The 16,070-nt window shown below is 40.9% G+C and overlaps 1 protein-coding gene across 5 annotated transcripts in view; it reads left to right on the top strand.

Annotated features, from left to right (window-relative positions):
• Window positions 1-16,070, top strand: part of SLC4A4 (solute carrier family 4 member 4) — a 303,735-nt gene that overhangs the window by 167,949 nt on the left and 119,716 nt on the right. For 3 of the 5 annotated variants that reach the window (XM_045019894.1, XM_045019896.1, XM_045019893.1), the window contains exons 5-6: window positions 4,221-4,381; window positions 10,726-10,905. In XM_045019894.1, coding sequence (XP_044875829.1) covers window positions 4,221-4,381; window positions 10,726-10,905 — 341 coding nt within the window. The remainder of the gene's footprint in view (window positions 1-4,220; window positions 4,382-10,725; window positions 10,906-16,070) is intronic. The other 2 variants (XM_045019895.1, XM_045019898.1) reach the window with 1 other exon arrangement.

Below are 16,070 nucleotides of genomic sequence, written 5' to 3'. Positions count from 1 at the left end.
GCTGAGATCTCCTCCAGTCCCAAGGCTGCGGGGTAGGGAGGTGACAGGTCTTCTGGTGCTAGGGCCACTGCTAGGCAGAGTGCTCCCCTGGTCCTGGGGCTGGGGGATCTGTTTCCCTCCCCCCCGCTATAAGAAACCCCATGTTATACTGAACAGGGTTTGGATTATTATATTATTTGGGTTCATTGTAGCACTTACACACATCTCCTCCCCTTTGATCCGCTTGAAAGTTCTTCACGTGCCCGAGAACGTTCTCATTGCTCAACCAACTGCAAATGCAACTTCCTGCATTTGACCTCCAAAGTTATGTATCAAAAAACGATTCTGACACCTAAAATAAATTCTAGCTTGGCCTTGGAGTATCAGGACCTTGGTTATTTTTAATAAAAAGAGGGTAATCTCATTTTTTGAGACTTGATATCAAGGTACATAAATATCAGCTGTATTGAATATATTTGTGCTATCTTGGTATCTGCTCAGTGCTAACTGAACTACCAGCATTCTGCTCCAGCATGCAAGGGGCTCACTTTACAACCCCTAGTAAGCTTTTCAGGGGTGTTCCAAGAAGAGCAGATCCTGTCTAAGACATTACTTATGGGAATGCAACTGAATGATTATAATATTAGCAGCAAGTCTGAGATTGCTGAATTATTTAAATGATTAAGTTACAAAAGTTATACTAGGACTGAATCTCATTCAATTGCAGTATTTTTTTTTTACTCTGATGGGGCTTTAACCTGGTGATTTTTAGCTATCCTCATAGTAACTACAAGTACTGAGCACTGACTAAGCACTTAATTGACCCAGGCAACTTACCTGTCCCTCTGGGCTATTGAACACTAACCTCCAATTTAGGGGCTACAGTTAAATTATTTTTAGAGTCACTCCTGCCCCTGAATCAGAGCTAAATTTGACTAAAATTTGGATTAGCTGAGGTTTTAATTTTTCTGCTAATCTCTGTTCATCCTTTCATACCATCAGCAAGCAAAGCTAGGTGAACAAGAGTGGAAATTAAGAGCTCTGTGGTATGAGGGAATGTGAAGGGAAAATAACCAAAAATATAACAACTAACAAATTCTTTAAATGCATCAGAAGCCTGAGCGATTTGGTAGGTCTGCTGGATTACCAGGCAGTAAAGGAAATAATAAGGATATGCAGAGAAGCTAAATGATTTCTTTCCATGAGTCTTCACCACTCAGGTATCACCAGGGCCGGTGCAAGGATGTTTCGCTCCCTAGGCGAAACTTCCACCTTGTGCCCCTTCACCCCTCGTGCACCCGCCCTGAGGCGCCTCCCCCACGGCAGCTCTCCGCCCTGAGGCGCCCCCCCCCTTGCGGCAGCTCCCTACCCTCCGCCCTGAGGCACCCCTCCCCCGCCCCAGCTCAACCCTGCCTCACCTCCTCCCCGAGCACGCCATGGCCGCTTCACTTCTCCCGCCTCCCAGGCTTGCGGCACCTAAGCTGATTGGCACCACAAGCCTGGGAGGCAGGAGAAGTGAAGCAGCTCACCCCTGCCCCGCCTCCTCCCCATGGCCATGGCGTGCTCTGAGAGGAGGCAGGGCAGGGGTGAGCTGGGGCGGGGAGTTCCCCTGCATGCCCTCCCCCCCCTTACTTGCTGCAGGCGGCCCTCCCCGCGCTCCCCTGGCCCAGCTCCCTCCGCCTAAATGCCGGCAGCGACCGGGGCAGCCGAAGATCCGGCCGCCATGGTTGCTACCGAAGAAAATGGCACCCCCGAAATGCCAGCGCCCTAGGCGACCGCCTAGGTTGCCTAAATGGTTGTACCGGCCCTAGGTATCACACACAACATCCTATCTTGAACCTACTCTGTTCTCAGGTATCAAAGAAAAGGCATTGTCAGAGATTGAAGTGTCAAAAGAGGAGAAATTGGAACAGATTGCTAAACTAAATAAATTTCCAGATTAGGTGGTAGACGTTCAAGAATTCAAAGGGAATTTAAGAATGAAGTGACTGGGAACCAGGTGTTTATAGATATTTAGGTACCTACAGATGCAGATAGGCAGATAGGCCTTACTGGGATTTTCAAAAGCACGTAGGCACAAGCTCCCATTGATTTCTGTGTGACTTGGCTTGAACTGCAGGAAGTCTCCACCTAGGAGAATGTTTGGTTTGTGAAACAGAATTTGCAGGAAAATCTTTTCAGTAGAGCTTTAGGAGTGCACTAAATATAGCAGTTAACAGTTCAAACACTTATAAAAATAAGTTAAAGCTTACTTTATCAAAGCTAAATATTGCAGATTATATGGAAAAAAACAAATAAAAACCAAATCCAAATCAAACATGGGAAAGTGCTTTATTGTGAATTTTACACCTTCAACAAAAATATCAAGGTCTCTTTAATTTGCGGGCTTTATGTTCATGCAGGGTAAAATTCAGTAAATCGGGAAATCCCAGCCTCCTTGGGTACTTTCAGACAAAAGTCACAACATTTTGTTTGGGTAAAAAGAAGCTTTTTAAAAGTCTCAAAATGTTTATTTTCAAAATCTGTTAAAATAATACCCAGGAATGGCTTAAATTAAGCATGTTTATACTCTGAAAATCGATTTATGTAAAAATACGTCTTCCTTCCACACAGGGATGCATGAATATCAGTCACATCCGCTTTTTGTAGCGAAATAAATTAGTTTTTATGGGTTTCCCTTTCTTTTGCTAGCACTGTAGTAGTTAACATGACTAAGGAATAAAGCTGAATTTGTCCCTCCTTATACCTCCTTGGAATTGTTTACTAAGTTCCAATAAGTCACACCTGTGCAAACCAATTGACCGCCTCAGTGGTTAGGCAGGGGTTATTGAGGGCAGAATTTGACTTGCAAAACTTTTGTTACCTGTGTTGTATGAGAAGGAAAGAACCCACCTAGCTGTTGGCTGCATTAAGTATTGGCCTGCAGGTCACACTCCTTCTGTATGATCTGCTATACTTAGGCACAATATCAGAGGGGTAGCCGTATTAGTCATGCATCCGACGAAGTGGGTATTCACCCACGAAAGCTCATGCTCCAATACATCTGTTAGTCTATAAGGTGCCACAGGACTCTTTGCTGCTTTTAGGCACAATAGTGAGAATTGAAGATATTTCAGTTTCTTTGCTTTTGAAGGTTTAGGCCTGATACTTTTATGTTTTAACCTGATGACATGGTTTTAGGTGTGTAAATAATGTTTTACATGGAATGGTATTTAACCTTTGCTCTAATCTTGTACTAGAGAGATGAGCTTGCAGGTTTGTTTTTTTTTCCCCAGGAAAATGCCATTGAATCATTAAACAACTAGATACAGAATGTAGAAAACTGATAACTTTTTTTTCTTCAATTAAGAAAGGCTTCATGAAAGCTGATTTCCCCCCCCCCCCATTTTGATTTTGGATGTTTCAGGCGAGCTAGTGAGTTTTTTGGCAAAGAACTGTCTTCTTTATTTATAAGTTTAAAATTGACTGTACATGGTTGTCTTTAACATACTAAATAGTGAGCAATAATGTGCCAGAGAGAATGTAAAGCGGAGGTTCTGTGTTTCTTGACTCAATGGACTGACTCCAAACCAGGAATTAAGAGACCTGGGTGTTAATCCCAATTCTGCCAACAGGGCTCCTGTGTAACCTTGGACACATCACTTCACCTCTTTGTGCCTCAGTTTCCTCCTTTGTACAGTGTTTTGATGTCTATGGATAAAAAGATCTGGGTGGTATTTATTTATTTAATTAGCTATTCCCCTCTTATGTTCAAAGTGTGACCAAGTGTAAGAAAAATAAAAATCTGTGAATGAATGAAGATCCATTTCGTAATTTCTCTCTCTCGATATATTTCAGTCATTTTACTTTTCTGCTTGTCTCAGCTTACCTGGTACCTTTAAAAACCATGGCCAACATTTTCAAACTTAAGTGTTTTAGGCACCTAAATGAAAGTGATCTTATTTCCAGAGGTGTTGATAATCCATTGTCCTTTGGGGACTTTGGGGACTCAGCACCTCTGAAAATCAAGTCACTTTTATATAGGTGGCCCACTATGGATTAGGTGGCTAACTTGCAAACCTTTGGCCTGTTCAAATAGTGGGTGGCATTGGTATAGTTGTTTCATTTTCTTTGTCTTAATTTAGAGTGACGTGTCCATGACCTCATGTACGTTTAAACCTGGCAACACCCTGTTTTTGCCACTTTCAGAAATGCCAGAGGAAACATTTTTAACGTATTCTTGCTGCTCTGCCCTTCCATAGGTGGATAAAGTTTGAAGAGAAAGTGGAACAGGGCGGAGAGAGATGGAGCAAGCCTCACGTCGCGACGTTGTCCCTGCACAGCTTGTTCGAACTGAGGACGTGTATAGAGAAAGGATCCATCCTGTTGGATTTGGAGGCCACTTCTCTCCCTCAGGTAGTGGGTAAGTAAGCTTCCATGGAGGCTCTTTCAATAATTCTCCCCCTCACCACCCCCAATGCTCTCTTCCTCAGAGCCTGAATAATGGCCATCAGTGAAAGTGAAGGAATGAGCTTTTTGGCTTCCAAGCCAACCCGTGTCCCAGGCTATCTGGAATGACAGGAGTAGCTTGAACTAGGTGGCTTGGAAGATACAAAGTCCTTCACCTGTAGCATACAGCCCTGCTTGATTGTGATTGAAAGCTATTGCCATTCAATGGCTCTTCAGTAGCCTATGCAAAACGATTGGTGCTTTCAGTCCAGCTCCGAGTGAATAGATGTCCATGTCATAGGAACCACTGTTACATTTGCCATGAACTAGCACTTCTGTTGGCCATCTCACCTGAGAAGTGGAGCAGTGGTTGAGAATGGAGAGTGACTTCTTCTCTTGCTCCTAGAGGTGATTGCTCCCAATCAGGGTTCAGGCACATTAGAGCAATGTGGGGTAGTTTGCATCACTGCTATCTGTGTTGACACTGTTCTGTGCATGAAGGGGGATCCACATTCCACTGCTGTCAGACCTTGCGTGTTGGGCTTTGCAAAAGCGCTCAGTGTTGGTCTATCTCTTCTCCCAGTGAACTCACTGGTAATAGTACCATTGACTACAGAATTAGGCTAATGCTGAGCGCTACATTCCACAGTTCCTCTGAGGAACTCACTCTACTTGCCTCTAAAACTACTATAGCGACTTCAGGGTAGAGTTGTTCCAGGGCTAAGCATGAGTTTGTCCTCAAAATATGGGATTGATTTTAAAAATGAGATTTTTAAAAAATAAGGAATCTTAGGTTATTTTTATTTTCTTCCACCTTTTTCGAGCCTGTAGGGTTCACATTTCCAAGACTTTCTCTGTAACCATGAGTAGATTTTTAAATCTCTCCCTTAATGACATGGCTGCAGGAGCCGAGGCTCGAAGAAAAACAGCAAATCTCATTAGCTGGCAACACTGAAGTTTAATATTTTGAGAATATTTACCCTCTACTTGTTTAAGGGAAAAACTATAGACACATTTAATGAGTGAAACTGAATTCCTTTTATAATAAATTACCCTGTGAATTGATATTCCTCTTTCTGTTTATTATTAATTCACGGTGTAACAGAATAACAGAGAAATACAGTTTCCACATCCAAGGTGATATTCAAGCACGTCACTAATACCAGCTACAAGAGCGTGGCAGTTACAGTCTGTGTTAGTTAAACCCTCACCAGGGGCTTTTTGCTTTACGTGGCATTAAAGAATTCATAGATTGGATCTCACTTTGTAACAGCAGAACCGAGCATAGTTTTAGTGGTTCAGTTTTACCTATTTGCTGATAGTGGTGGTACTTGCTTGAGGACTTACGAGCTCTCCTCTGCTCTGTGGATTCTCTAAGATTCCTTTTTCTCATTGTTGGGCAGGGGGATACCCGTGAGTGATAGGTCACTGGTTTGAGTCACAAACCTAAGTCTGTCTAAAAAGCATGTTCCCCAACTCCTTCCTATAAAACAAAAAATAAATGGCAGCATAATTTTATCTAAAAAGATGTAACTGGCAACATCCGTAAATTTCCCCAGCCTCCTCTTCTGCCTGAGCTCTAAGCCAGGGCTAAATTCTGTGCTAGATTGCTTTAATATGAATTTTTAACTTCCATGTACTCTGGATTTACTTTTAGTTAAAAGCATGTGCTTATTACCTCTTCTTGACTGAGGGAAATTCCTTAGCCCAATCCCTTATCACCCGGAAATTCACTTTTGTTTCCATACCTTTGTTCTTACAGGAATCCCAGTTAAAATCACAAACCATTTCCCTGAGTCATCTTCAAACCCAAACTGCCTCCTGTAACTTGAAACAACTGTAAAGATTTCTCCCGAAAACTTTGAGTGTGCACCCCTCCACCCCAAAGAAACTGGGCTTGTCTACAAGGGGGAAGTTAGTCCAAAATAGCTAGGGTATGAATTTAAAGAGCAATAGGTATTCCGTACTAGCTCCCTCTGTGGACTCTCTTATTCGGCACTAGGGGCGCCCTTCTGTGGTTTAAGGTTAATCCACTTCTGCATTAGCTAGTCCAGGCTTTTCCTCTGTGTAGAAAAGACCCATCTGAAAAATGGCAGGAATAACGGGTATATGTGGGTATGTATGATTATTGCTGAAAATGGAGCCAAAGCAAGTACTATATCGACTTGATGCGGGACATTAGACATCAAATGAGGAATGCCCTTTAAATTAAGGAGCACCCCTTATTCTAAGTTCACCTGGCAACTGGACTGGGATCGCCAGACTATAGGCCACCAAATAATCATCAGTTGGTATCCGCTTTTACTTGCTACTGTCCTGACTGGATTCACGCTCTGTGTGGCAATGCTACTTCCCTAAGCCATATAGACCCTCTTAGCAATTTAATTTTAATTAACTCATGCAAGAAGGTGTCAACTGTATTTTGATTGACACTAGGTGCTGTGTGGGAGGAATTTCAAATGTCAAGTGTTATCTTAGACTCCAGTCATGCAAAGACCCATTGACTTCAATGTATTTTCCCTGTTAACATTAGAACAGCTCAATGCTTCTTTTCTCTATTGACTTCAGTGGGATTACTCACTGCATAAAGTCAAGCATGTGTACGTTTCTGCAGGATCACGATCATAGATTGTAAGCTTCTTGGGGCAGGAACTGTTTTCCTCTGTGTTGTGCAGAGCACTGAGCAAGCTATCTGTGCTCCCCAAAGAAGAATGTATATTTATAAGTCACTTGTGTGCACATACCGAACAGTGGACAAGAGCCACTGATGATATACAATTATTTGTCCAGCCACAGCTTGCAAATACTAAACCATTAAAAAATAAAATAAATTGCACTTGTTTATACATAGAGCTGTCATCTTTGATGTTAGAAAAGCATTGATACAGGCTGTGGCAATCTGATTCTGAAACAAGGATAGTCACCAAGAGTGCACCTGACCAATGCTCTGTGCTCCCCTCGAGTACTGTGTTACCTAAGTTATGGGTTCAATTTAAGCTCTTGATCTTAATCTTCATGGCCCTCAATAGTTGTGGACCAGGCTAAGGCTACACTGGCAACCACCTCATCATCCATGATCCTCCAAGACGGCTTTGTTCATGAAGGACACGGAAACGAGAAGGGCATGCTGACTGGAAGGAAGAGGAAGAAGTGTCATGAATGTTTTTCTTGTGCTTAATTTTAATTTTATTTCAAAGGTTTTAAAAAAAAGAAAAAAAGTGCCCAGCTCTATAATTAATTGGAAAATTGGGAGGTGGAGGGGAGAAGGGGAAATGAACATTTCATTAGTTTTGGTGCCAATATTTGAAAAATTTCAACCAGTTCTATTAGAAATGCTGCAGTGGCATTTTGAGAGCTAGAGGCAGAGCTTTTGTGATGTGGGTCTTAGGTGGTGGAACACCTTCCTGGAAGAGGTTAAAATGAGAGAGCCTATCCTTTTTCAGTGGAGACCCCAGTGCAAAACCAGCCTTAGCAACCCTACTAGCAATAACAGGAAAGCAGGAGGTTGAAGTAGGATGGGAAAAGAAGGGGAAGGAGAGAAGGAAGGAAAATAAAGTTGTAGCACCAGAGCATAGGTAGGGATGAGGAGACTCCTCCACATTGATTGTTATGCTTATCGTTGTGTTGTATTTCACATTTAGATACCCAGGTGATTGGAATGCTCAAAATAGCTAAGGGCTTGTCAACGTGGTGCGCCAATCTGGACTACAGGGTTGTGAAATGTAATGTGCTTTAACATGTTGCCCTGTGCCCCATACAGACCCCGCTGCCGTGCACTAAACGGTTTCTAGTTCATGTCGGTGTAGTTCTGTTTCAAACAGGGCTATGTTCACGCGCACTAAGACAACGAGTCAGCAGCCTTCTCTGCATACGCGTGTAGCATCAGAAACATACAACTTTCAAGTTCACATCCGTTAGGAAAAGGCGACATCACAATCACTGTTTCTCATAATTTTGACACAGCTGGCGAGACCCAAAATTGATCTGATGGGCCAGTTCTCAGAATAGGGTGGTAAAAGGGGATAGGACTTGACCCAGGGTGTGAGTGCTCTGTGCCTACAAAGGAGGGGACTGAAGGGAAGTGAGGGGATTTGCTCCACAGAGCTGATGTTGTCTTTTGAGAACTAACGGCGAGATGGTTTTTTGTATGAAAAGAGCTATAGTATTGCATGACCTCTGATGACTGTTGTCAATACTGTATTCTCACTGATGTATGAGAATTCTCATTAAAAGAGAAACAGAAAACAAGCTAGTTAGAGTAATCTCTGGTGGAAGCACAGTTAAAGTAAACAATAACTTGGTTTTAGACTCAGTTAAAATAGCATAATTAATTTTTGAAAGTTTTCCACATAAAAACAGTGAAATATTGTCTCGTAGGCTAGGCTCCAACTGTGTCCTGGTATAAAGTCATGGTCAGGTGAGGCAGGTTCCTTTATATTCTAAAGAGCCAGATTTACAAAAGCTGCCTTTAACATGAGGCTTACAATTGTGAATCACCCCAAGTTTTGAGGGCTAATTGGGTTAAATAGTTGCTTTTACGTCTGTATCTCTTATGGCACCAAGCACAGTCTCTTTGATTCATAAATTATCGTGAAATTTGTATGCAAAAACTGGAGATAAAATACCCCAAAGCCAGCCACTAAAATTGGAGACCCAAAACTTTAATCACCCCAAATTAGAGGGCTGGTTGAGGCCGCTTTGAAAATGTGGCCCTAAATATTTTTTTCTTCCCCTTAGATATGTGCTCTTATCACTGACGAATTAAATAAAAAATTAATACCTATCGTTGACGTAACCATATTTCTTGCTCTGCTGCTGTAGAAGCCAGATAGACAGCAGAGGGACGACTAGTTAACTGCCAGCTCCATTCCTGGAGTTATTCAGTCACTGATGACTTCATTAATGATGATGACAAACAAGAAAGTAAAACTCACAAATTGGTTGCTTTGTACTGTATGAGGAACATGGAAGGTGGGGAGGAGGAGTTAGTTTGCCAAGTGGGGGGAAAAAAAGATAAAATTGACAGGCAAAGAAACGTTGAGCTTCTCCACAGGTGTTTAATTTTTACTGTTTGTATTCTATTTATTTAATTGGAAAAATTGCACAAAGCCTCTTTTTTGCAAAATGTCTTTTGTCTGCACACATGTACACGCACGTAAACACAAACACGCTCAGGTAAATTGGAGTAAATTAGCACAAGTAAAAGAAAGAGCTGAGACCTTCCCTCCAGGAACCAAAATATTGACTGAATTAATAAAATCGGTAACTTAATATGACTTCGGGAATTAAGATTCTGAGTAAACGTGTCTATCTCTTTTGTTTTTATAAGGATTTCCCTGATATAGGGATGGAATGAGAGGGTTGATGAGAAGGGGGAAGGTTTGGAATGGGGCTGGAAGCAGTTATATGGAGACTCGGTTAAGGCAGAAACATGCAGGTGTTAAAACAATACATTTTTGCCTGAACTAACAATACTGATAGTCAGCAGAGGCGATAATTCCAGTGCTGCTCCCTTCTGCAGATAATTTGAGTGAGGCAGTGGTTGGGGGTTGCAGGAAGAGTCTTAGTAAAGAGCAAGAAAAAGAAAATGCTCTTGGACTTGAGACCCCATAAATCCTGGAATATTTGCCTTTAGATGACTTTCCCAAGTTCATATTTATAAGAGAATCTCTTTAGGGATCATAGAATTGAGTGAGTTCTACCTCGTGTAGTTGATGTTAATTTACTGTGAATGTAGGGATATAGTTTAATTGTTCAGTCATTCCCAGGAATTTTACTCCATAGTTCTTGTTAAATTGCATTTAGCTGGAAACCTCTGGAGTGAAATACTGGCCCTATTGAAGTCAATAGGCGTTGGAGACAGAATTTCACCTGTGGTGTTGCTGTAGCATCTTGATGACAGTACGTATCCATGAGCATTTTTCATTCCGTGTAGCAGCTTCTTTCCCTTTCTGGACGGCAGAGAGCAGTCCTTACCTCTGAAGTCAATGCAATTACTAGTGTGAGGGTTGTGGGATGTAGCCTTGTACTGGTATGATAGCAGTGTTTCTTTTAGGGGTCTCCTGGGCAGGGCTGGTGACTTTTGGAAGACAAACATACTTAAGTTTTGTTTCAAAAGAAATTCTTAAAAGGGAAACCTACTTTTAAACATAAAAAAAAATCACGTTATTAAAAAAATGTTGGCAGAAGAGGGAAAGCCCCGGAACAAGTAGGGTGAACTCAAGAAACCAGACGCTTAGCTGAAGATAGCAGGCTAATAATTAAAATAACTTTGTGATTTTTCTCCCCTCTCCATTCCCTTATTTCTTTTTGTAACAGAGATGGTTGTTGACAATCAAATTGAGACGGGCCTGTTGAAACTAGACATGAAGGACAAGGTCACCTACACGCTGCTCAGGAAGCACCGGCACCAGACCAAGAAATCCAACCTACGCTCTCTGGCTGACATCGGGAAGACCGTCTCCAGTGCAAGTAGGATGTTTACCAACCCTGATAATGGTAATGCAGAGGCCAGTTGGCTGTAGCCTTCCCTTTGAAAGAAACCCACAAAAAACTAACTCCATTGCCATCTCATGACCATGCTTTTTCTAACACGCAAGTAGCGTAGTGGGCCCTTCTGATAATGCATCAGTTATGGGCTCTGCTGCTGTGGCATGTTGCTCTGTCCATATCTTCGCTGGACTAACTGGGTGAATACGAGAGGGTACAGTGCTAGGTATCTGATAGCAGAATACAATACTCCATGGGGCTCGCAGAGTAATACTTGCAGTGACACTTTCAGATGATGTTGGGGAGGTGATAAAGATCAGCGAGTGTGTACAGTATGAGAAGATTTAGGGGAGAAAAGTGCCTGAGACCCTAAAGGCTAGTTGGGTAATCTTTTATAAATATAGACCATGTTTTTATGCATATTAAAGTTTCTTATCGAAGGTTTACGTAGGCCTTTAAAGTAAGGCCTCTGAATAGAAGATAGTAAAAGCGAGCTCAGTTTTTAGTACATAATGACATTTGTTCGAGCTCAGTTTTTAGTACATAATGACATTTAGTACATAATGACAGCTGTGGTGAAAGCTGATTTCCATGAAGCTTTGTTCATCTTAAACGAAATCATCCTATGGAAGTGTCTATATGTATATAAACAGATATGTGGGGGGTGTCCCTTAAATATGCATTTGTATATGTGTGTTTGTAGGCACGTATGTGTGTGTATAGTTTATACTTATACTTTATGCATAAGTAGCAACTCCATAGCTAAAAGTGCGTTGAGATTTGCACTTTGTAAAGCAGACCAGTTAGAAAATAGTATCCAGAAAAGCAAGAATAACATGTTAAGCCAGTGAGAAGGCTTTGGCATGGTTTGCTATTTTGCAAACTATTTAAGTGTCGTATGAAGAACATTTACAAGTTACTGTTTTAAAATAGCAGGAAGTCAAAGTGAGGTGATGGTGGTAATACCGTACTAATGGCAGTGAAGTCACTCCGCTTTCTGCATTCTGCATCAAATGCATGCCAGCATCTCCCCGTCATATTTTATTGTTAAATAACACTACCTCTTTCATACTGTCCTTTATTTTTGGGGCTTATTTGTGTGTATTTGTGAGAGAGAGCAAGAGAGAAATACTTGCTTTCAATAATAAAAAAAACTTATTGCATACCAGTGCCTTGAATAAAGCTGCATTCGGACAGAGAAAATAAGGGGGGGAGAAGAATCAATCAAGGGAGTGTCTTGGGTGTGAACTTTTTCAGAATGTCTGCATGAGATTTTGGTAGAGTGAAAAAGGAGGACTTGGTTCCAACAGCACCATACAGAAAATTATACTCATGCTAAACTTTAATATAGAGGAAAGAATGATAGGGTTTGCCATGTTAGATCAGATGGTTGGTTCATCCCAAAGAATATGGGGCCTGACGAAAAGCTGTTGAAGTCAATGGAAGGACTTACGCCGACTTCAGTGGGCTTCGGATCAGGCCCATATTGCAAGCAGAAATGTCGTGCTATACCTGATGCTTCAGAGAAAGATGTATAAACTGCTGGTCATGCGCCTAACCACCTGTATAATGTACAGTTGGTTAAGGGTACTTAATTCTTTTGTGATCCCACAGAAACCAGTGAGATTTGATTGCCCTTATCTTAATGTGCATAACTGTTCAGAGTGTAACCTCTTACAGTAGCACTTAGAGGTCCCAAGCACACAGTAATTCACGTAGTAATCAAACAAATGTTTTTATTAATTACAAATAAAAATAATCCAGCCCTAGTATTTGTCTCTGGCCTCCAGTGTCCGTGAATTCCACAGGTTTGTCTGTGGTGTCAGGAGTGCCAGAAACCCTTGTGATGATCTGATATTACTGTTTGACATGGTTAGGACTGAAGACTCTTCAGAACGGGTAAGGGATTAATTGACACTAAAGGGGAAAAAGTACATTGTATAGAATGTGCATTCCTCTCCCACACTTGGTTTTCTGTCTTTTTTTTTAAAAAAAAAAAACACTGCCCCATATGCATGAATGGTCTCCCTCCTCTTTTGTGCCAGCTCTTCGTTCAGTCCTTCACTTTCGCAGCTAAGCCCTTCGGTGATGAACCATCAAAATCTCCAACCATTTAACAGAGAACCCAGCCAAACAAAAATCAGCCTCAAAACCCTGCAACATTATGCAGTGGAATCCTTAGCAGATCAGTTGTGTATTATGTATCTTAACAGTCTTCTCTATCTCTCATAGCTTGTAAGCCCCTGAGGCAATCATGGTGTCTTCCTCTATGTATTGTAGAGAACTGAGTTTCTTGTCAGAACTGGTTAAAAATCATCGCTGATATATTTTGGAAATTGTGTGAGTGAGGGATAAGCACATAACCCTCATCTTTCTGTAAATTAATTTTTAGCCTAAAAAACACCCCTTACTCAAGTTGCAAGTTGGGTCACCAATATAATGGCTAGATTTTTCATTCATTTCTCTTTTAGTGTTGGAAGAAGCATTGTGGTCCAGTGGCTCCACTGAACTGGACTTGAGACCTAGTCCTCTTCCTGGCACTGTCTCTGATCTGCTGGGTGACCTTGGACAAATGAGTTAATTGTTCAGTGCCTCTGTTTCCCCATCTATACATGGGGGTGGTGGTGGGGAATAAATTAATGAAGTGTTATGAATTTGAAGTTAAAAAAATTAAACTTTATTTAAAGTGCTTTGAGCTCTAAGGTTGAAAAGGGTTATAAAAACTAAGGATAATCATTATTATTATTTATCAATGCTTTAATTAAAAAAAAAGATAAAACCAACATTGCCTTTGCATGCATATACATCACTGCATGGATTTGAGTGGGTGACCCACATTTACATCTGAAGGCAGAATTTGGCCTTTAAACCTATCGAAATGTAATGAGAACAAGACAATAGCTGATTGTCATCATGCCTGATAACAATAAAAGTATCAGTGTTAGTCTGGATCTGTAAAAAGCAATAGAGAGTCCTGTGGCACCTTATAGACTAACAGACGTATTGGAGCTGACGAAGTGGGTAGTCACCCACGAAAGCTCATGCTCCAATACATCTGTTAGTCTATAAGGTGCAACAGTAAAAGTGCCACCAGCCCATGGTGATTTCTGCCACGTAGATGATTCCTTTCAACAGTTCAATTTTGTTTGCATTGTTTTGAAGCTTTCATACAAATTTAATTTTTTTATTAAAGCTAATGTTAAAATGATATAATACATAGTTTAAGAAAAGAGTGTCTGTACATCTGGATACAGTGCTTAAATTATTCAAAAGTACAAAGATTGGTTTAAAAGTAATAATCAGCAATAAGATTAATAAATTTAATGATACAATTATTACTACTGTGTATAGGAGGATAATGAGAATGGCAGTGATAGTTCCTCCATAGAAGAGATTTGTGCCTTGCCTACTTCTCACCTCTCTGTGTAATAGGTTTATGGGCTGATAAGATATTTAAACAGCTGCTCTGTGTTCTGGCAATATTAGAACAGATAACGTCTAACCTCCAGTCCACCCTTAAAACAATTTAAACTAAGTTACCAAACTGAATTTAAAGTTACCATTAATTTGACTGTGTTTATACAATGATGTGTATGTTCAGTAAAAAAGTATTCATGAAGTCACATTTAATGAGGTATAAATAGATTATATATGCCATACTACATGTCGGTTAAACCTCAACATTTTATATATATCTTATTGGCACTTAATGTGCAATAAAGATTTTTAAATGTGTGTTTGGAACCCATGATTTAGCATGTTATCCAGTCTTATTAAATTGTTCCTGAAAATCTATTTCATTACTAAACAATATTTTAACTGTATGACTGTGCTCTTTTTTTTTTAAATGTGGATTGCCCATCTGCCACTGGATTTCCAATAGCTTTTTTTGGAAACGTTACCTTTATAAACTAAAAATAGAAAACATCTAGTAAATATTTATAATCGTGCATGTTGCAGTAACTTAAAGAGGGAAGGAATAGTCCTTTCAGAATAAATGGCTGCCCAAGGAAGGCCAACCTGGCAGCCTCAGTGCATGGTGAGACCCAGTTGCTCACAATGATTCTATAATGTATGGTCACGCCTCGCCTAACCTGCCCTTTAGACAAAATGGAAGTGCTCAATGGCAATGGAATTTTGGGGCAGCACACACCAATGAGATTCTGTGCCAGGGCCGGCGTCCCCACAGACTGATGGAGAAGTACCACCTGAGCTGCTGGACTCTCCTCAAGCCCTCAGCAAGGGCCTGACGTAAGGGTTAGAACAGCTATAGTTGGTTGGCAGTCCTGGTGCTCTTCCCTACCCCCAAGAGTTGTCAATTCACAAACGTTTCCAATCTTGCCTGGGCACCCTTACCTACTGAACCTTTAGTGCAGATTAGGGAAGGGCTGCTGTATGTTTGCTTTGCAGTATCCTTGGTGTGTTCTTGCATCTTCACGGAGGCCTCAGTTTGAAAAGGCACATAAGCATTTCCTGTTTGGGAAGGCACTTATGCACGTGCATTAATGCTTTCCTGAATAGGGATGCTTTTTTCTAAATCTGTGCCTAAAAATAATCCAGTTCATCAGTCCACAAAGGCTCTCCCCTTCAGTAAAGCAGGCGAGAGATTTGATTGTGAATATTTCATTTGATAGTCAACAGGAATTTATCTGAGGTTCCATTAAGAGCTGGCCCTGTTTTCGACTCTGTGTGAAGTAGTAATACTTTACAGTTGACCAAGGTTCCTGAATACTTCTTCCCCACTTTAAACACTTTAATTTAGGAAGTTATTAAAAGCTCATTCATGTAAGTTGCATTTTAAAATAGTTCTCTCTATTCACAACACCTACATCTTTAAAGTAAAATACTTAGAACAGAGCAGCCGTTTATACAGTGTTTATTTTCTTGAGTGTGAGGGCTACATTAGTAGTTGTGGTGCATCCTAGTGATTTAGGATCTTCCTACTGTGCTACAGCTCCCCTTCTGTGTTATCTTTACATATCACTAGCCTGTGGCCCTGATCTTGCAAACACATGTGTGAGTCACCATTGTCCTCCATGGGCCATACATAAAATTACTCTCACATGTAAGTGTTTGCAGGGTCATGGGCTATTTTTGTTAATTGCTGCTAGCTCTAGAATTGAACTCTGTTATATATTTAATGGGACACTGTCAGGATGAAAGTAATATATTTT

This window comes from Mauremys mutica, chromosome 5 (assembly GCF_020497125.1).
Source record: "Mauremys mutica isolate MM-2020 ecotype Southern chromosome 5, ASM2049712v1, whole genome shotgun sequence".
NCBI classification, from domain to species: domain Eukaryota; kingdom Metazoa; phylum Chordata; order Testudines; family Geoemydidae; genus Mauremys; species Mauremys mutica.
Note: the sequence above shows the minus strand (reverse complement) of the source record. Positions and strands in the feature narration are given on the sequence as shown.